Source organism: Anolis sagrei, chromosome 2 (genome assembly GCF_037176765.1).
Source record: "Anolis sagrei isolate rAnoSag1 chromosome 2, rAnoSag1.mat, whole genome shotgun sequence".
Taxonomy (NCBI): Eukaryota; Metazoa; Chordata; class Lepidosauria; order Squamata; family Dactyloidae; genus Anolis; species Anolis sagrei.
Window position 1 is genome coordinate 268695328 of NC_090022.1, and position 21267 is coordinate 268716594.

The 21267-nt window shown below is 39.0% G+C and overlaps 1 protein-coding gene across 2 annotated transcripts in view; it reads right to left on the reverse strand.

Annotated features, from left to right (window-relative positions):
* Positions 1-18653, reverse strand: part of RNF180 (ring finger protein 180) — a 63881-nt gene extending 45228 nt beyond the window's left edge. The window contains exons 1-4 of one of the 2 annotated variants that reach the window (XM_067464584.1): positions 18380-18653; positions 11008-11143; positions 6952-7047; positions 4008-4961 (exon numbers count right to left, since the gene is read on the reverse strand). In XM_067464584.1, the coding sequence (XP_067320685.1) occupies positions 4008-4961; positions 6952-7047; positions 11008-11115 (1158 nt within the window). In that variant the 5' untranslated portion in view covers positions 11116-11143; positions 18380-18653. Of the gene's footprint in view, positions 1-4007; positions 4962-6951; positions 7048-11007; positions 11144-18379 lie in introns of those variants that run through there. The other variant, XM_067464585.1, reaches the window with a different exon arrangement.
* Positions 18654-21267: the final 2614 nt, after the last annotated feature.

Consider the following 21267-nt stretch of genomic DNA (forward strand, 5'->3'; position numbering starts at 1 on the left):
TGGACTGGGTGGCCAGTTTTAAGTTCCTGGGTGTCACTGTTAAGGAAGACCTGACCTGGGGCATTCATACTGTGACATTTATTTATTTATTTAGAGCATTTGTATCCTGTCCTTCTCAACCCCTAAAGGGGAACTCAGGACGGCTTACAATTGGCAGTCATTAGATGCCGACAAAGAAACGGAGCACAACAATTAACATGAACAAATCAACAACTATAAAAATACATTAAAAAGGCAATAAAATACATTAAAAATATTGGCCCTTAAAGTATTAACACAACCAAGTCTGAGTCCACAAATCTAAATCATAGTCCAGAGTTCCAGTCCAAGGTCTCTTAATGAATTAATTGGTTAAGAGGGCCCAGCAGAGTTTGAATTATCTGAGACTTTTGAGGAACCAACAATTGAATGAAAAACTGCTAGTGACTTTCTATCACTGAACTATGGAGAGTGTTCTAACCTATGGTAACTGCATATGGTTTGCTAATTGCACAGTAACAGATAGGAAGGTGTTCCAGAAAATTACCACTTACTGCTCAGAGAATTATTAGTTGCCCTCTCCCCTCTTTGGAAGAACTGTATAATTCCCATTGCCTTAAGAAAGCTCAAAATATTCTAAAGGGTCTATCTTGCCCTGGATAGTCTTTTTTTTTTTTTTGGATTGTTTTATCTGGCAGACCTTATAGGGTGATGAAAACCAGGACAAAAGGTTTTCTCTGCCAGTTCTTTTGCCACAACTACAAATTCCAGGATTCCATAGGATGGGGAGTCAAATTGCAATAATTCTGCAGTTTTCACTTCTTGGCATGCACTTAATTTCATTATTCTAATTTCTGGAAAAAGGAGGGCAACCCCATATGCTGCAGAAGTAAGTCTTTCAAAATGCCTTTTAAAAACTCACCAAGTCTTGGCTTCATTATCAACTAGTATGACTTCCTTTCTCTTATCAGTAGCACAGATGCTTATAGATTTCTCATAATGGGTGAGGGAAAATGATACATATTATAGAGTTCCTAAAAAAGCACAAAGGGTTTTTATGTTTCCTATGAAACATAACTAATAACTGTAGTAGGTCCAGGGACCATTTTTATGTCCTGAACTCACGTGAGGGCTGCACAGACTACCAAAAATTAGAACAAAACCTCTAGTATGACCAGAAGTTGTTTTCTGATTCTATAAAATATCATTTTTGGAGTTCAAAAGTACAGAAAAACTTTGCAACCTATTTTAAAGGGAAACTGTTGCATCTGTTTTTTCCCCTGGGGTCTGTATTTACCCCCAACTCCCTTCTTTTATTTTTAAGCCACGTGGACACCCTTTTTTAATAACATGAAATGGGACCCCCACAGTGAGATGGAAGTATGTTCCATGCTACTGAGAACACTGCTTCTTAAACTGTGGGCCTTGGCCTTAAATGTGGTTCCCTTAGCTAGAAAAATATATATATACCTATATACCCAGGGGGACGTAAAGCTATTCTTTATCCAGATGATTCATCTTAATAAAGGCAAGCTGATCAAGGGTACTGCACAAGATCTGGAGAAATTGATGGGCTTAAAGCTGAGTCTGAGGGATGATTGTTTATGTTTCACATCAAATTCCTTTATTTACTGTATAAATCAACAACAGGCTTTGAGGCCAAAATTATGGATTTTGATATGGCCCATGGAAGTCAATAGTCATTCCACAGAGGGGAGAAAGCACCAATACTGCCTCAGGGTTCCAGCCGCCCCTTGACCACCAATGCCATTTCCCTGTTTAGGCATTTAAAACAGCCAGAAGTGGTGCCATAGTGGAGAGAGTAGATATGATTGGTGTTAATTTTCAATTTCCCAGGAGTAGTCTAAACTACATCTTTCAACTAAATGGCAATAATTACAACTGAAATGTACACGTTCACATTTGGTGATGAAATCAAACAAGTATATTTCAAATTGGAAAGTTACTTGATATTCAGGTATGTGCATATTCTTTTATATTATTTATCTGGTACCTGGAAATTAATAAATGGACATTGAAAGTTGAATTTAGATCCTTTTAACTGCTAAAAAAGCAATCCTTCATAAAACAGTGCTTGCAACATTAGAAGGAATGTTATATAGACGATACTTACAAGGAAACTCAGATTTGGACATTGATCAACCTTTATAGAAACTTATGACTACTATTTTCATTTCTTTTGTACTTTCATTTTCCTGCTTTTTTATACTGCAATATTACTTATGTAACTGAGAACCATTTTGAGTATAAATATAAAAGGGAATAATACAACACACTGTGCCATGTCATGTTCATTCATAAAAAATATTTACAGTGCTGCATTATTGTGTAGCTAGAGGAAATCTGGTGCCCCCTTCTGTTAAAAAAGAACCACACTTTTATATTACATGCCTAGTGGGGCATCTCCTTATAATATTAGTTGCAAAAATATATAACTGCAGTTCAGAAATTGCAGACAACTTGAATTCTAGTGTTTTAGTATGTCATACAAAATTTACGGGGGCAGTCTGAGTTAATACTTGGCAATACATCCTTTTGTTTGAGAGAAGAGTATTATAACATTGCATTAATTTTAAACAATACGGAGATACATTTAAAGGGAATGAAAACAACACACACACTAGCAACTGAAATATATTTTAGGATGTGAAGCTCAACAAGAACTAATAAAATGGACTACCTGGGAGGAATGGGAAGACAGAGGCATCCCTGAATCATTATGACACCCCCATCCCATCCCTTTTTCTTTCCCCTGGGATAGCATCAGCTTTTCCATCTGGCTTGTTTGTGTTAAGTGAGTAGAAAAAAGGATTTGAAAAACAAACTTCAAGTTCCAACTTTCAGAACACACATGACTATCAGGTAGAATAAAAAAATGCTACTACAAAGGGTAACTGCCTTGATACTGTTATCTTTCCCTAAACAGCAGATATTGTTTTTCTTTTGTATAAAAGGATGAAATATACTTTAGAAATATATGATGGGTCAGGACAAAAAAGCACCTATACACCTGTGAAACAGAAGCAGTCCAACCCCCTGCCAAGACTAGAATGATGTCTGCTTTGTGTCCCTTTGTTGGTAGGCAAAATCCTTTTTACTCCAACAAGATTTAAAAACAGAAAGGCTTAAAGGAATTGTTTGGATGTTACATGCCTAGTTGAAAAGAATTACACATTTCCACAATTGGAGGACAGAGCAAGAGCACACAGTGTTGTTTATGGAAGGGTATGTTACAGGACGCTGTGATTTCATATTTGAGGATAAAATTATTCTTAGACTACATAATGCAAACTGAAGAGCAAGTATTTCCTGCTTGCTTTATATAAAGAAAAATGAATGAACTGTGACTAAAACTTTGGACAAAGGGATTTTATGCATGGTTTAAATGAGTGATTCTCAATCTTGGACTCTGATGCTTTGAACCAACACTCAGAATCCATGATCATGACCAATCCAGAATTATTCTGACTATCACTTTGGTGAAAATATTTGGAGGTTGCAAAACACTGCTCTGTTTCTTAGGAGAAAAACAATATTTTTTAAAAGCTGCATACTTCTCTGATTTCTGATTAAAATGTCTAGCAAACTTCACAGCAAATTTAAAAGTAAAGGGAAGATTGCAATCTTCGAGCTAATGATTTCACTTAGGCATTGCATCAAAGCTTGCCTAGTTATGGACTGTCATGATGTCCAAACTGGCAAACAATGGTATTCAGTCAACCAAGAAATGGTAATATAAACACAATGGCTTAAGTTTGAAATTCATGCTTGATGCAATATTGGAATGAATGTACAATTGTTCTGTAGAGTCTGCTGTACTACAGAAACAGAAGTGTTGAACATATGGAAAACCAAAGCAGACAAGTAACTCGGGTACCACACTTTGTCTTTATGTTTAGAAGCCTGAACAGCATCTTCAGAAATTATTATGTAGCATATGATTCATTCAAAATCACTTTGAAAATAGCAACTTATGTCTTTATGTAATACAATTTCAAAATATGTACCTGCTTTTGCAACCACCCTTCTTGCCTTCTTTGCTTTTTCCTCAAAATGTTTAATCGATTTCTTTTTCTCTTGTTCAATGTTTGTTCAAAAGTTCTCAACGGCTGAAGAAGGCCAAGAGGTGTGATGTACTCTTCCACAGAATCTTCTTCTGCAGTCCTCTCTGTTTCTGATGAAGACAAGAACAGCTGCTGATCACTGGCAGAGTTTTCATGATAGTTTTTGGAAACTTCTAAATGAGGATTGGATCCAGTCTCCTCTTTTGCTAATACACTATAGGAAGTAACCGAAAAAGTATGTGAACGTTCACCAGTGTCTGATTTAAGTGAGAAAGGAAAATAATTATGTGTAATGCTGGACTTTAATTGTGAACAATCTTTTGAGTTAGACGGCTGAGTTTCATGTTGCCTTGAATATAGAGATTTCTTGGTTGCAGACATCCCACATAAAGCAGGGAGCAAGACAAGTCTCCCTCTAAAGTTCAAGTCCAAACTCTTTGATTTTCTATGAAATGCTTTTACAGGGTATCTGTCATTCACAGCCAGTGAACCTGAATGATTTGTTTTTGGATGAGACACTCTGAAGTGTATTTTTTTGCTATTCATCTCAAAGTTAGTTGCTTTCACTTCTAGGCAAAGTGCTTCCATTAATCTTCCCAGGTTATCATTAGTTTTCACCCTATATGAATGTCCTTGATTTTTAGCTCCAAAAGTTCCACCTTCCATGCTCTGTTGCATTTCCATGTTAAAATCACACTGAACTGTGCAAAGTGACAAGTGCTTCAGTTGTGATATTGGTGATAAAACTGAAGAAATTATCTGGCAATCAGTTCGCCTCTTGCAAAGATGGATATTTGTAAACTGGCCACAGGAGCATTTCATATTATTGATGAAGTTGAAGCTCCCCAGACAGTCCCCACAGAATGGGCAGTTCAATTTTCCTGTTGTCCATTGTGCCTATAGACAATGAGGAGGGAAAAAGCCTTCTTTGTAATGAAGGAAATACGAATCTATAATAGAAATGTTATTTTACCACATTACAGGTAAACCTTAAAGCGTTTTATGACAAAAATAAATAAAAATAAAATTTAGTAGTTTTAAAATTGCTGGAGAATAGGAATTTTTAAAACTATCTGATAATACCTATTAAGCATAAATACTTCAAAATGTTCTTTTATATTGTAAGTACTCTAACTGTAGATTTACATTAACTACCAGATGCTCTAATACAGTGGTTCTCAACCTGGGGTCCCCAGATGTTTTTGGCCTTCAACTCCCAGAAATCCTAACAGCTGGTAAACCATTCCCAGAAGAAAAGGCTAGAACAAGAACTAATAGATTCATATTACAAGAAAAGGGATCCCACCTAAACCTGAATAGAATTTCTTGACTCTTGTAAGAATTATTTAACAGTAGAACAGACTTCCTTGAAGGAAGGATGGTGGAATTTCCTTTGGAAGTTTTTAAGCTGCAGTTTAATTGCCATTTTTCAGGAGAGCTTCAGTTGTATATGAATGCTTGCATGATGCAGGGAGGGTGGACTAGATGGTGTTTGCTGTCCCTTTTAACTTTGATTCTGCAATTCTAAGCCCAGACAGAAATCCAGTGACAAAATATACAGCTGGAACAATATAAGTCTTTTGGAACTCTCATTTCTTTAACATCCGCTTTTGCAATGTCCTATGCTAGTCATTCAAGAATATGATCTCTCTTGTTCTTCTTTAAAGTCAGAGAAACTTCAAATTAAGTTGGGGAATACTGCAGAAGAGATATGGAGCCAAAAGAAGATGCCAAATCGAGTCTCTATGAAAGGAGTTGGAATATACGAATCAAGCAAAGGACACAGGCGGTTAAGACCTTTGAAGTAATTGCTGAATGTAACACAGGAAATAAAAAGCTCAAGAAAGAGACCACAGTGACTGTAAAGAAAAATGAGGGAGATCATATTCTTGAATAGCTAGCACAGGGCTTTACAAAAGCAGATGTTAAAGAAGGGAGAATTCCTAAAGACTATGGGTAACTGAACTAAAAACTTTGGGATCAATTGGAAGAGAAAAGAAAAAAAGTTGGCTTAATAAGAAATCAAGAAGAATGAGATTTTTGAGAACTTGTTGATTTAGAACATGATTATTGTTTTATATATTTTTTAAATATTATGGACAAAGCCCTCATATAAGAAATATTAGTTAATAGAAAGGCTGTGCAGTGAAAAAAGGGGAATTAATGATAATGATATACAGTAAATCTTGAACGCATAACACTAACTTACTAACAAACAGATCTAACTAATAATTTTCTAAGATTACTGTAGTTTGGCAATAAACACAATTAAATAAGAGTTAAAAAGAAACAATTTAGCAGGAACAATCAAGAAAAAACTTTTAAGGAGAAAAAGAAAAGAAGATAAGCAACTTGAAACAAGATCAAATACAAGAAGATGGTTAAAGAAGACAGAATTATTAGGTTTAAAAATAAAAGGCAGTAGAACCCTTCTTTTAAATAGAAAATACATTGACTTTTTACAATTTTAGTAGTTTAAGCAATGGATGTTAAGGTAATAGAGATTAAAAACTTCATGCAATACAATAAAATGTTATATAATGTTTTTCTCTTGCCCTTCAAATCACTCTCCTCTCTCTTGATGATTTATTAGATATTTGTGAAGAGTTATAAATTTGCTAACACTAATCTTAACATTCCTACCCCTTCCCAGGTACCTAAAATACCTTTTGGAAAATATTAATAAAAATATATTCAAAAGATAAACCCATTTCTAACATATTCACTCATTTCTAATCACATAAGCACATCTTCTACATGGTTACTCCATACTCCAAATGGAGCATAAAAGGCATGTTGATTTTATTTCTAAAACATAAGCATCTGAATCTATTTGTAAATTACAGCTACTTTGCTTTTAATTTAAAAACTTTCCTAAACAACCTACCTTTTCTATTATGCAAGTCATCCAGTCTGGAAGAGCTTCTATGTTCATGTGCCAAACATTGCAGGTGTCCTGAGAGGTAGCTGAAGAACAAGGTTGCTGTTCAATTAAAATCCAAACATGTTAATTTTATTCTGACATATTTTAATTGTATGTTTTGCCTTTTTATTATGCACCTATCAAAAGAAAGTAAACAAAATAAGAAAGGTATATTTAATTTTTACAGTTTCTACAACCACAACACAACTGTGAATTATTCTTTGCTTTACAAAATGCACTCTAATGGAAATTTTATGTCTGAACTTGAAATCTCAAGTTTTACACAAAGCCAAAACCCTTGCAGAAGAAGAAAATAAAATTTTACAATGTAGCTTCTGCTAAGTTATACATAGAAATGTAACAAAACATTTTTATATATATTTTAATTAGGCAACACACTTAAATTCTAACATGTTGAGCATGCACATCTATTTCACCATCAAGGTGATTACATATTGATCAAAATAAAAATTCCAATTTTTTAAACTTATTAACAAGTTTGAAAAAGCTAGCTGTTTCTCCTCAAGTCATCAGGTGAAAAATAATACAAAGAAAATAAATGTTGGCTCCTTGAGCATAGGTCTGTCTTAAAGCTAGACACCTGAAACATAGGATGGGTACTAAAGTGTATTGCATGGTTATTTTATTTTAAAAGCAGATTAATTTTAAGATCCAAATGTGGTCTGTAAACTACAGTAACTCACTAGGGGGCAGTCATAGGTTCTTCAGCTCCACGAAAGTAGGGCTTCCTCAAGAGCAGGAAAATGAAGCTTGGTTCAAAAACCCGCCATTAGTTTTGATTGGGACATCAGAAGATCTGGCCATTTTCACTGCTGGAATATTATCATCCCCTGAGTGGTTACTTCTACAGTGGCAAGGAAGCACCAGAGTCACAGTATATGAATCACAGATGAATTTTGTGTTTAGACTAGGCCCCTATCTCTAAGATATCTCATTATTTACCTTTATGCAACACTTGGGGGAGGGAACCAAACTACAACTCCAAATACCAAAAATGTGGGATCCCAAACACTTCTGGTCCCACATATTTTAGATACTCACTCAGCTTGTATTACCTCCCATTCCCACTGATCACTGTGCATTTTCCCCTCTGTATTACATAAAACCTTTCTGTGATATAGAATTTTGAGTTATCAGGACATTTTACTACAAAGGTTTAAAGATCTCATATATATATATATATATATATATATATATATATATATATATATATATATAAAATCTGTGTTTCAGAATGTGCACATGACTACAGCAAATTTGTTAAGACAAAGAAGACTAACAATTAAGAGGGTTTTTTCCCCCACCTCTAGCAATTATCTTCCTTTCTGGAAGACATAGCATTTCACTGTGGATAAAGAAACAGCATGGTGTTTCTTTACTCTTCCCTCATAAAAGATTTCATCAGGAAACAGGTAGAATCTAGTGCCTCATTAACTAATGGTGCAAAATGATAGCGACTGCACAAATGCATTTTTAAAACAAAGAATCAAACTCCATACTTGAAAAATATGACTGATTTTCCAATCAAGAGAGTTATGATACTAAATTCTCTAAATATGAAGCTTTCTTCAACTGATATAGAGTGCATCTACAAATACACTGAAATTCTACGCTTTTTAGAGTATTCTTGTTTCAGACCGGTCTTGAATTTAGTGGAGCAATTACTATGCTCTGTCACTGAGCCATGGCAGCAATGGGAGGAGAGACTAGAAGACAGTTCAACTATGTTGGGAGGCCACACTGGATTATCTCCCTTACCTGAACTGTTGTTCCTTACTACTAGAAAATAACTTGGACGACATGCGAGTGTGGAGAAGAGCAAACTACAGACCATCTGCTGCAATGCAACCTGAGCCCTGCTACATGCACAATGGAGGACCTTCTGATAGTAACACCAGAGGCACTCCAAGTGGCCAGCTACTGGTCAAAGGACATTTAATCAACTATCAAACTTGCAAACTTTGTGTTTTGTTTGTTTGTTTGTTTGTTAAAAATGCAATACAACTATTTGGTTTGCTCCTGGCACAATAAATAAATACTTAGACTGTTATCACTTTTGCAACAAAGGCACCTGTACAACCTCTGAGAAGAAGGAGCTATCACTTTATTGTGCAAGTACAGTACCTTTGTTCATGTCAGTAAATGTGCCCAGTGACAGCCAGGAACTCTACAGAGTTCTCTGCTAGCTGCCACAACAACATAAACAACGTGCTCCAATCCAATTTTCCTTGTGCCACGGAGCACAGGGGAAACGGGGGTGGTAGTACTTGGCCATAAAGACAGTGGACCAGTTCGAATTAGAGCCAGTCCTACTGTGTACACTACTTGAGAGTACAGCACTGACCAAATGAATAAATGTTCATAATTTGATTCATAACAATAGAACAGTTTTTGTGCAATTTTAAACACAGTAAATTAAAATATTTCTATGTTATCTATACATTTTACAGTATAGGCAATCCCCAAATTGCAAACATCTGACTTACAAATGACTCATAGTTAAGAACAGGGGTGAGACAACAGGAAACGAGGGAAATATACTCCTCAAAAGGGAAATTTGGCAAATGACAGACTACCAAAACTGTACCTGTTAGAGCAGACAAAAATCAACACCAGACTTCTTGGCCAGTTCAATTGATAAAATACATTAGGAGTTGTGGACTTCTGATTCTATATCCAAATCTCCTAGAACAGTGGTTCTTAACCTGTGGGCCGCGGACTACCAGTGGGCTCCAAGGACGAAAATCTAATCAGTGAGTCTCCGTCCTCTTTATTTTATTTTATTTCTGCTCCTTTCACACCACCTGCTACTCCTTCCCTGTCACTGACCATGGTATATGTTCTGTATCAAAAAATAGAGATGATGTGATCTATCCAGTGCAATTTTCTGAATCAGCACCCCAAACCAAATCTAAAGTTGACTAAAAACTGATTTGTAACTCTTTTGGTACTAATGTTGGAGAGTGGTCCCTGGTCAAGTGGTCACTGGTCAAAGTGGTCTCTGGTCAAAAACGGTTGGGAACAACTGTCCTAGAAGAACTAGATCCAAAAATTGTTGCACAACGAATACTGGATATAGAACCTCAGAAAGACATTGCTACTCTCAGTAAAGCCAGCTCACTGAAATTACTAAGTCATTTTAAACATACTTTTCAAACGGCCCAATATCTAAAGACATAAATGCCTAAACACCTCAGGAGGGTATTTACCAGAACTAGATTTGAATAACTAGATACAATGGTCAGACACAGAAGATTTAACCAAGTCCCATATAATGAACGATTTTGTATCTGTGGAGCGGCAAAGGTAGAAGGTATCACACATGTACAGCTAAACGGTGTAACTTATATAAGAAAGAGAACAATCAATGCCTCATATCATACATTATACAAAAGACACACTGGGATCCTTATATTAAAACTACATTTTTATTGACTGGCCAGAATGCTAAAATAACATACAAAATTGCCTTTTTTTCTATTTAAGGCAATTTAGTTGAAAACTGCATATTTGGAGTCGTTTGGTGTACATTGTAGGGGTGATGCAGATATTTGATCTGGATCAGGATCTTATTAACAGCTTGCTTATTTTAACTTTGATTGTAATGTGGGCTGTATGCTGTATGTGATAAATGCATTGGTTAAATGTTTTGATACAACCGATGGGCTAATCAATAAAACATATGTGGAAGGGAAATTCATTCCTAAAAGGGTTATCATGGGGAAAAGGTATCTCAACCGAAGCTCTATTGCCAATTCTTGTTTCCACAACAATCCATTTTTTTTTCCAAAATCCAATTATCACAGGGGCACAGACAGCAAAACAAACACCAGAGAGAGAGGGAGGGAGAGGGAGAGGCTGGAGGTACATTTAAAAATGTACCTGTTCCAACTTACAAATTTAACTTAAAAATAAATGTACAGAACCTGTCCTGTTAGTTGCTTGGGGACTGCCTGTAATGGCCTAGAAGGCCACCCTCTTTATTTATTTTTTACTTACTTCAAATAAATGTGCTGTTTTCTGCTCCTTCATAAGACTTTCAAAATTAGCAATATATTTTTGACATTTCCAGCAACGAAGCATGGCAACTTGTCTTTGACTGTTCATCTTAATTCTGGTTTCTTGAACTATGTATCTGTCAGAAACAAAAAAACAACATTTATTTTTTCCTTCTATATTATATTTTTCATTTCTTCTATCACCGAGAAAGAAAGAATCCTGAGGTTATCTCAAATGAAGATGATTTTCCCATTCATCTTAAAAGACAACCTAGGGCCCTTCCACACAGCCCTATACCCCAGAATATCAAGGCAGAAAATCCCACAATATCTGCTTTGAACTGGGTTATCTATACTGCCATATATTCCAGTTCAAAGAATAAAATGTGGGATTTTCTGCCTTGATATTCTGGGATATAGGGCTTTGTGGAAGGGCCCTGGGATACCTGAATCCACACTGCCATATATTCCAGTTCAAAGCAGATAATGTGGGATTTTATTCAGCTGTGTAGATACATGGATTAAACCGTTCACAGCACACATGCTTTCATGGACAAACACATATAACCCCCTGCCCTCAAAGTAAACCTTGATTTTGCCATTTTATATAAGTGACAGCATTTACTGTGCCACTGTATGTAAAGGGATTTGAGCACACACAGATTTTGGTATCCTGTGGATAGAAAGGGCCCGCACAATTTATTTATTTATTTATTTATTTATTTGCCATATGTATTTCCTGCCCTTCTCAACCCTGAAGGGGACTCACGAGTGGCACACATAGATATATGTTCAGAAGAGTTACAGTCAATGTTAGAGACTAGGTTACTAGTACATCTTCAAAAGTCAAGGGGATCGTTCCAGGTTTTGTTATATACTTTTTCATGTAAAAGACCATTTTCCCCTGTACTTGTAAACAGAGTTGCTACTGCATGTTTTAGGCATATATTATTTTTGTAGACAAGTTTTTTAGCAAAAAAATATGTCATGCCATCACAATTCTAAAGATTTTTGAAAGATTGGAAATCATTCTTATACAGAATAAAATTGAGAAGATAACACTTGTGGGTTTTGTGTATTAAGCAATGTTTTCTGAAAAACATTATGAGATATATATTTAAAAATGAAATATGTACACGACAGCAAATTCTGATCTCAAGCTACATTATACATCTAATAAAGGTAATGTGGAAAGGTAAAAGGAACATTTTTTTTATAAAATTGTTTTTATTTAGAATATGTGCTCCTGTGAACGGAGCTGGATAGGAAAGAAGTAGAAAAAGTTAAGATTATATTTTATGATAAAATAAGTCAGTATACATCAAAAGTAGGGAAACAATGTGAAGGAACAATGTTAATAAAGTAAAGTGTTGAAAAACTGATGGGAAAGAATGCGGGGGAGAGGAGACAGGAGGGGGGAAAGGAGAAAAGAGACAAACGTTAAGATAAAAAGAAGAAAGAGAAAAAAATAGAGGAATGGGGGGGAGGGGTAGTAGGGTAGGGAATAAAAAGAACACGTAGATGACCCAAGGGCTGGTCACTACTGGAAAAGTGTGCTTCCAGGATCTCCAGGTCCAAGCTTTCTCTTCTTGCCCGAGACTCGATATATCTCTGTTTTTTCCATTATTGGGGCGATGGTCTTCTTCTTTCTCCTTTTGTTTTTGTTTTTTATTTTGTTTTATTCTATTTTGTTTGTTTTCATTTTGTTTATTTTTTATTGTTCGTATTTTTTTATTGTCCGGTAAAAGGAACAAATTAACAAGGTTAAAAAACAATTTATTCCTACCCTCACCTCACCCTACTGCAGTGGAACACACATTTTAGAGACACATTGTTAATTTAGTAATTCATGGATATTTAATCTGGATCACTGTTTCCAAACACACAACCAATTTTGCAAATAAGTAGCATCACAACCAAAAAGTTGAAAAGATACTATATATATAAAATGTAGTTCTGTGAGCTCTGCAATGAGCTGAAAGGAGGCTCCTATAGAACTACCAGAAAGATTCCTTTTAAAGCGATTAAATATGTTCCTTTGGAACAACTCCTATTTTCCCTTACAACAGCTTGTTCCCTCTGTTATCATAAAGGCATTGCTTTGGGTTGTTTGCCTACAATATGAAATTGGATATTGACAGCTCAATCATCAAGCGTGGCCTCCAATCCCAATTTAGAGCAGATAAATTTTGTTCTTTAGCTCTTAGGACATTGGGAACCCATGGATTAAAAACAGGCAATCTACAATATAATAAATAATCAGAAAGAGTGCATAATTTATTAAGGAACTGGGCTCAAGCCTTCCAGGAAACCCTGACCACAGTACATTGTATCTGCCATGGTTATTTAGTATGGTATTAGGGATGAATAATTTCTCTGTATTCTGTTACTTTGTTATTTCTTAACTTTATGTTCTATGTTCCACTGCTGGACTTCACATGTAGGACAATCTCAAAATGTAATTCTGAAATTAGAACACTGGAAGCTTGCTCCCCCCCCCCCCCAAGCTTTTAGTTCACTTGTACCTTTTTCTCATCTACATTACTAATGCACAAAAGCATATGACTAAAACAATGTTAAAAAAACCCTTTTGATGAAATCATACACTAATCAGGGTTTTTCCTTGTAGTGCTTTCCTGATGCACATATGAGCCTTGGTAAAGATTGCATAAAAAGAGTCATGATAAACTGACACATATGCATATGGAATTAGACACAAATTAAAACTACAAACCCATAATTGGATATAAAATCCAAATATAAAATCAAATAATGAATGAATGCTCAATGAAACAGTTGGAGTAATATGCTCCCAGTGCAGTAGCGGAACCAGACCAAGGACAATCTGAAGTCCTCAATGGTGGAGTAGGCAGATGGCAACATGGTACATATTACTATGATTGTGAAGATGGAAGAAGGCTGCCACTAGTCATTGGGTTAATCATGCCACTGGATGTGCATCTCATTCAGTGAAGACTGTCTGTTGATTGGCTGTACACTGATCTCCACACATAAATCAAATTCACGCACAGGTGTCTTCCAAGAAAAATAAAACAAAACCAACAAAAGTCCCATGGTGATTACTGAGTGACGACGGGGGCAGGACTATGAAATCTGGAAGCCTCTAGTCACAGACTGGAACATGGGCGGTGGATATGGATTTAGTCATTCTACCTCAAGGTCCAAGGTGGCTGAGTAGTTCGGCAGCTGGATCCATGACGGATCAACCCTTTTTAGAATACATTCTGCTTACCCCATACAGAGAGGAAGCTTGAAAGGGTGCCCTAAACATAGTTTGCCTTTCTTATACCTGATTTTACTGCTGCATCCAGAGGGGTCATCACGCTGCAGCCAAAAAAGAAAAATGAACTTTGGAACGTGGAATATACAGACATTGTTGGATAACACAGACAATGAATGCCCTGAACTCAGGACTGCTATTATTACAAGGGAGTTGAGAGATGCTTTAACATAGAAATACAACACTTCAAAAGACCCAGAACAGGAGAGGGACAGATGAAGAAAGAAAAAGGAGGCTACACCTTCTTCTGGAGAGGACTGCCTGAAAAGTGAAGAATACATGGAATCGGCTTTGCTAGCAGAAATGACCTGGTTAGACACCTGTCCAAAGCACCCACTGGCATTAATGAATGACTCTCAACCCTCCAAATTAATCTTGACAAAAACTATCAAGCAACTATCAAGTACCTATATATACAAGATGCTGATGAAGACATCAAAGATTTTTTTTACTGTCAGCTGGACACCATTCTATTGGAGATATCTAAGGAGGATAAAATCATCCTCCTTGGGGGATTTTAATGAATGAGTTGGACGAGACTTTGACCTGTGGCCAGGGACCATAGGAAAAGACAAGGTTGGGAACAGCAACTCAAATGGCATCCTACTTCTCACCAAATGTGAAGAACACAACCTTGTCATCACCAACACGCTCTTCTGTCAGAAAAATAAGCTTAAGACATCATAGAAGCACCCCCAGTCAAAGCACTGGTTCCTCGTAGACGATGTAATTAAACATGCCAGAGACCGCCACAATGTGCTTCTCACAAGAGCCATGGCAGGCGCTGATGACTGGTGGGCAGACAACGGGTTAATTTGATCCATGATGGCCATCAGGATTCCCCCCAAACGCAGATTCCAAGGTGTAAAATGAACACCCAAGCCTTTCAAGAGCCCTCCAGATAAGACTCAAGAATCATCTACCCAGAGAATACCATGAAAATGTTGAGGAACACTGGAATAAACTGAAGGCCTCTATCATCACAGCCTGTGAAGAAACCGTTAGATACCAAACTAAGAAATATCAAGACTGGTTTAATGAAAATTATAACGAGATCCAACAGTTAATTGATAAGAAAAGGAAAGCCTTGTAAATATGATAGACATCAACTGCTCTGCTAAGAAAAAGATCTATGCTAGTACAAAAGTTGAGGTCCAAAGGAGGACTACAGAACTCTAGAACATCTGGTCTTGTTGAAATTATCCAAAAAATTCATTGTATGACAAAAAATACTTTGCCTCAGACACTCACACATCAGAACATATACACCCAATATCTTGTTTACAAAGGCAAGCTGCTAAAATATCCACTGTACAATAAAAATGTATAGGAACATGTTTTCATCTGTGGAGAGAATCTGTACAACAATGCATATGTGGAGCTAGTTTCAATGCCCTGTGCTGAGGTGATTTGCTGTATTTTGATAGTTTTTATCTGTATGTAATATTCTACTCCTAGCCAACAATGTGTTGCCACCTATATCAAATAGAATTGAATCACTGAGCTGCTGAACTTGCTGACTGAAAGGTTGGCGGTTAGAATCTGGAGAGCGGGAGTGAGCTCCTGCTGTTAGCCCCAGCTTCTGACAACCCAACAGTTCGAAAACTTGCAAATGTGAGTATATCAATAGGTATCGTCCCAGTAGGAAGGCAATGGTAGCCATGCTGGCCACTACTTTGGAGGTGTCTTCAGACAACGCCGGCTCTTCAGCTTAGAAATGGAAATGAGCACCACTCCCCAGAGTTGGACACAACTGGAATAATAGAATCATAGATCATGGGCCATCCAGTCCAACCGCCTGCCAAGAAGCAGGAATATTGCATTTAAAGCACCCCTGACAGATGGCCATCTAGCCTCTGTTTAAAAACCTCCAAAGAAGGAGCCTCCACCATACTCTGGGGCAGAGAGTTCCACTGCTGAACGGCTCTCACAATCAGGAAGTTCTTCCTCATATATTGTCGAAGGCCTTCATGGCTGGAATCACTGGGTTGTTGTAGGCTTTTCTGTAGGTTTACCCATTTTTCCTAGTTCCAACAGACCTCACTACCTCTGAGGATGCTTGCCATAGATGCAGGCAAAACGTCAGGAGAAAAATTGCCTCCAGAACATGGCCATATAGCCCGGAAAAACCTACAACAACCCAGTTCTTCCTCATGTTCAGATGGAATCTCCTTTCTTGTAGTTTGAAGCCATTGTTCCACGTCCTAGTCCCCAGGGAAGCAGAAAACAAGCTTGTCCCCTCCTCCCTGTGGCTTCCTCTCACATATTTATACATGGCTATCATATCTCCTCTCAGCCTTCTCTTCTTCAGGCTAAACATGCCCAGCTCCTTAAGCCACTCCTCATAGGGCTTCTTCTCCAGGCCCTTGATCATTTTAGTCGCCCTCCTCTGGACACATTCCAGCTTGTCAACATCTCTCTTCAATTGTGGTGCCCAGAATTGGACACAATATTCCAGGTGTGGTCTAACAAAGGTGGAATAGAGGGTAGCATGACTTCCCTAGATCTAGACACTATGCTCCTATTGATGCAGGCCAAAATCCCATTGGCTTTTTTTGTGATGTGATTCTCATGTGGTGGCATTCATTCTGCACTGGAGGTGCACAACTCGACTTAATGTCAAGGGGAAAACCTTTATCTTTATCTTTAGGTAGAAATAAACAGATATAGACAGAAAGGTAGGTTGAGAGAAATGGACAGGTACGTAGGTAGAGTGATAGAAATAGATAAGACTAGCTGTCCCTGCCACGCATTGCTGTGGCCCAGTATGGTGATCTGGAAAATAAAGTAATGAGAAAGTGTTGGTTTCTAATATATGTAATTTCTTTCTGCTTGTGGGTAAACAGTATTTCTTGCTGTTTTTTTGTCAGTGTTGATGTGGAGAGTGTCTGGTGTGCCCACCCTGGAACATGCAACATATCATTGTCCTTCTTTAAGGGTCCCTTTCAAATCTATGATACTATATTTGTGTGTGTGTGTGTGAATCATATCTATCTAATCTAATCTATCTAATCTAATCTAATCTATCTAATATAATCTATCTATCCTATCTATCTATCCTATCTATCCATCTATATCTATGGCTGGGTGGCTTTTTGTCAGGGGGGCTTTGATTACGTTTTCTTGCCCTGGTGAAGGGAGTTGGACTGGATGGCCTTAAGTATTTTCTGTTGGTCATGGGGGTTCTGTGTGGGAAGTTTGCCCCGATTCTGCTGTTTGTGGGGTTCAGAATGCTCTTTGATTGTAGGTGAACTGTGAATCCCAGTGACTACAACTCCCAAATGTCAAGGTCTATTTCCCCCAAACTCCACCTGTGTTCATATTTGGGCATATTGTTTGTGCCAAGTTTGGTCCAGATCCATCATTGTTCGAGTCCACAGTGGTCTCTGGATGGAGGTGAACTACAACTCCCAAATTCAAGGTCAAAGCCCACCAAACACTTCCAGTATTTTCTGTTGGTCAGGGGAGTTCTGGGTGCCAAGTGTGGCTCAATTCAATCATTGACGGAGTTCAGAATGCTCTTTGATTGTAGGTGAACTATAAATCCCAGCAACTACAACTCCCAAATGACAAAATCCTAATTTTTTGCGTGATGGTCACTCCTTGTGTTGTGAGACATTTTGTTGCCAAATTTGGTGTGATTTCGTTCATTGGTTCTTTTGTTTTTAAAAAGGTACTCATTATGCACAGACCATTTATAGATAGATAGATAGATAGATGGATGGATGGATGGATGGATGGATGGATGGATGGATGGATGGTGTGGGCGGGGCCGCAGAAGAGCAGCACTGCCTCCCTTTCGGATGCGGCTCGAGGGGAAAGCCACGAAACACCTGCCCCATCCTTGCCGCCGCCTTCCTCCCGAGAGACATCGACGTTGTCTTCCTCCCAGGCTCCCCTTGCCCACCCAGGCCGCTGTGTGTGGCTGGTTAACCCCCTCAGGAAGGGCGGAAGAGGCGGCCGCTTCCCGACTAGGCCTCAACGCGAAGGACTGCCGGGCCCGTTGGATGAGGGCGCTCCCTCCCCTCCTTTCCCCCCTCCCTCCCTCCCTCGCACGCGCCGGACCGTTTACCTCTGTGGGCCTCGCGCGCTGCCCCTGCTCTGCCCACCTCCGGCGCCGACTTCAGCAGCGTCAGAATGCCAAAGGCTGGAGAGTGGCTGTGTGGCAGCCAGGAACGGGAAGAGATTGGAGCCAAACGACCTCGGAAAACGCTCCGTTCTGGGCTGGGCGGAGGGGGCTGGTCCTCTTTTCCCCACCACCTCCTTTTCGCCCGCGGAGAGGCAGAAGAGAGGATGTGGCTAGCCCTGCGCGTCTACACCAGAGAAGGCATGCAGTTCGGCCCCGGCTATGGCTCAGTCCTCTGGAATCCTGGGATTTGTAGTTTCTCAAGGACTTTCGACTTCCCCGCCAAAACTGCACCTCCCAGGATCCCTCAGCATTGGGCTATGGCCATTCAAGCGGGATAATAATAATAATAATAATAGAACAAGCCCTATGAGGAGCGGCTTAAGGAGCTGGGCATGTTTAGCCTGCAGAAGAGAAGGCTGAGAGGAGATATGATAGCCATGTATAAATATGTGAGAGGAAGCCACAGGGAGGAGGGAGCAAGCTTGTTTTCTGCTTCCGTGGAGACTAGGACGCGGAACAATGGCTTCAAACTACAAGAGAGGAGATTCCATCTGAACAGGAGGAAGAACTTCCTGACTGTGAGAGCCGTTCAGCAGTGGAACACTCTGCCCCGGAGTGTGGTGGAGGCTCCTTCTTTGGAAGCTTTTAAACAGAGGCTGGATGGCCATCTGTCAGGGGTGATTTGAATGCAACATTCCTGCTTCTTGGCAGGGGGTTGGACTGGATGGCCCATGAGGTCTCTGCCAACTCTTTGATTCTATGATTCTATAATAATAATAATAATAGGGTTGTTGTAGGTTTTTTGGGGCTATATGGCCATGTTCTAGAGGCATTATCTCCTGACGTTTCGCCTGCGTCTATGGCAAGCATCCTCAGAGGTAGTGAGGTCTGTTGGAACTAGGAAAAAAGGGTTTATATATCTTCTGCCAACCTAGCAGTTCGAAAACATGCAAATGTGAGTAGATCAATAGGTACCGCTCTGGCGGGAAGGTAACGGCGCTCCATGCAGTCATGCCGGCCACATGACCTTGGAGGTGTCTATGGACAACGCCGGCTCTTCGGCTTAGAAATGGAGATGAGCACCACACCCCAGAGTCAGACATGACTAGACTTAATGTCAGGGGACAACCTTTACCTTATCTGTGGAATGACCAGGGTGGGACAAAGAACTCTTGTCTGTTGGAGCTAGGTGTGAATGTTTCAACTGACCACCTTGATTAGCATTTGATGGCATGGCAGTTGTTTGGTGTGGCTTGTTAGTGCCTGGGGCAATCTTTTGTTGAGAAGTGATTAGCTGCCCCTGATTATTTCCTCTCTGCTGTTTTGCTGTTTTAATTTTAGAGTTTTTTTTAATACTGCTAGCCAGATTTTGTTCATTTTCATGGCTTCTCTGTGTAGTCTGACAACCACCATGTCAGACTACACAGAGAAGCCATTGAAATCTACAAGCATGTGGAGAATTTCAACAGAAAGGAGGAAACCATGAACATGAATAAAATCTGGCTAGCAGTATTAAAAAAAATTCTAAAATTACAACAGCAAAACAGCAGAGAGGAAATAATCAGGGACATCTAATCACCTCTCAACAAAAGAGGTCCTTATGGAAGGAGGACAGTGTGGGGGCTTGCCTAATCTCTCTGGGGAGGGCATTCCAGAGTCAGGGGGCCACCACCTCTTCCTTGTCCCCACAGCCCTGCTTGTGATGGTGGTGGAAGCTTGAGACGATGGTGGAGGGCCATCCCTGGCAGACCTTGGAGCCCTCACAGTTAGGAAGTTCTTCCTTATGTTCAGGTGGAATCTCCTTTCCTGTAGTTTGAACCCATTGCTCCGTATCCTAGTCATCTCCAGGGCAGCAGAAAACAAGCCTGCCCCTTTCTCCCTATGACTTCCCCTCACATATTTATACATGGCCCTCATCATGTCTCCTCTTAGCCTTCTCTTCTGCAGGCTAAACATGCCCAGCTCTTTAAGTCGCTCGTCATAGGGCTTGTTCTCTTGACCCTTGATAATTTTAGTCGCCCTCCTCTGGACACAATCCAGCTTGTCAACATCTCCCTTCAATTGCGGTGCCCAGAATTGGACACAGTATTCCAGGTGTGGTTTGACCAAGGCAGAACAGAGGGGTAGCATGACTTCCCTGGATCTAGGCATTATATTCCTTTTTAGGCGGGCCAAAATCCCATTGGCCTTTTCTGCTGCCGCATCACATTGTTGGCTCATGTTTAACTTGTTGTCCATGAGGACTGCAAGATCTTTTTCACACGTACTGCTCTCGAGCCAGGCATAGAGTCAGTTTCATAGAACCCCTACATTAAATACATTCTTTGTATCCTTTGATATTCATGCAGGGATTCCGTTTTATTTTTCCTGTTCATTGCTTTGTTGTAATAATTTCTTGTATATCTTTATATTTTAAAATCTTATTTATAAGTTTGGTTTTGTTCTATTGTGTTTTGTTTTGCAAGCACAGCAGCAATATCTTCGGAGTCCTTTTTTGTTCATTTTACTTGTAACTTATGCACATTAATGATGTGTTCAGAGTGGAGTGAAAGGTTCTTCTGTGTGGAGGTTGGATGGCCATCTGACAGGGGTACTTTGATTGTCCTTTTTCTGCATGGCAGGGGCTGGACTAGGTGGCCCCTGTAGTCTCTTCCAACTCTTACAATTCTATGCTGTATACATAACAACAACAGGGCCTCTGACTTCATAGGTGGAATAATTTCAGACAAGGATGGAAGCTCACTTCTGCTCCTCTCTCTGTGTTTTGCCTTGGTGAACTTCTGTTATATATTTTCCAATAGACTCTTTCTTTGGATCTGCACTGCCATAAA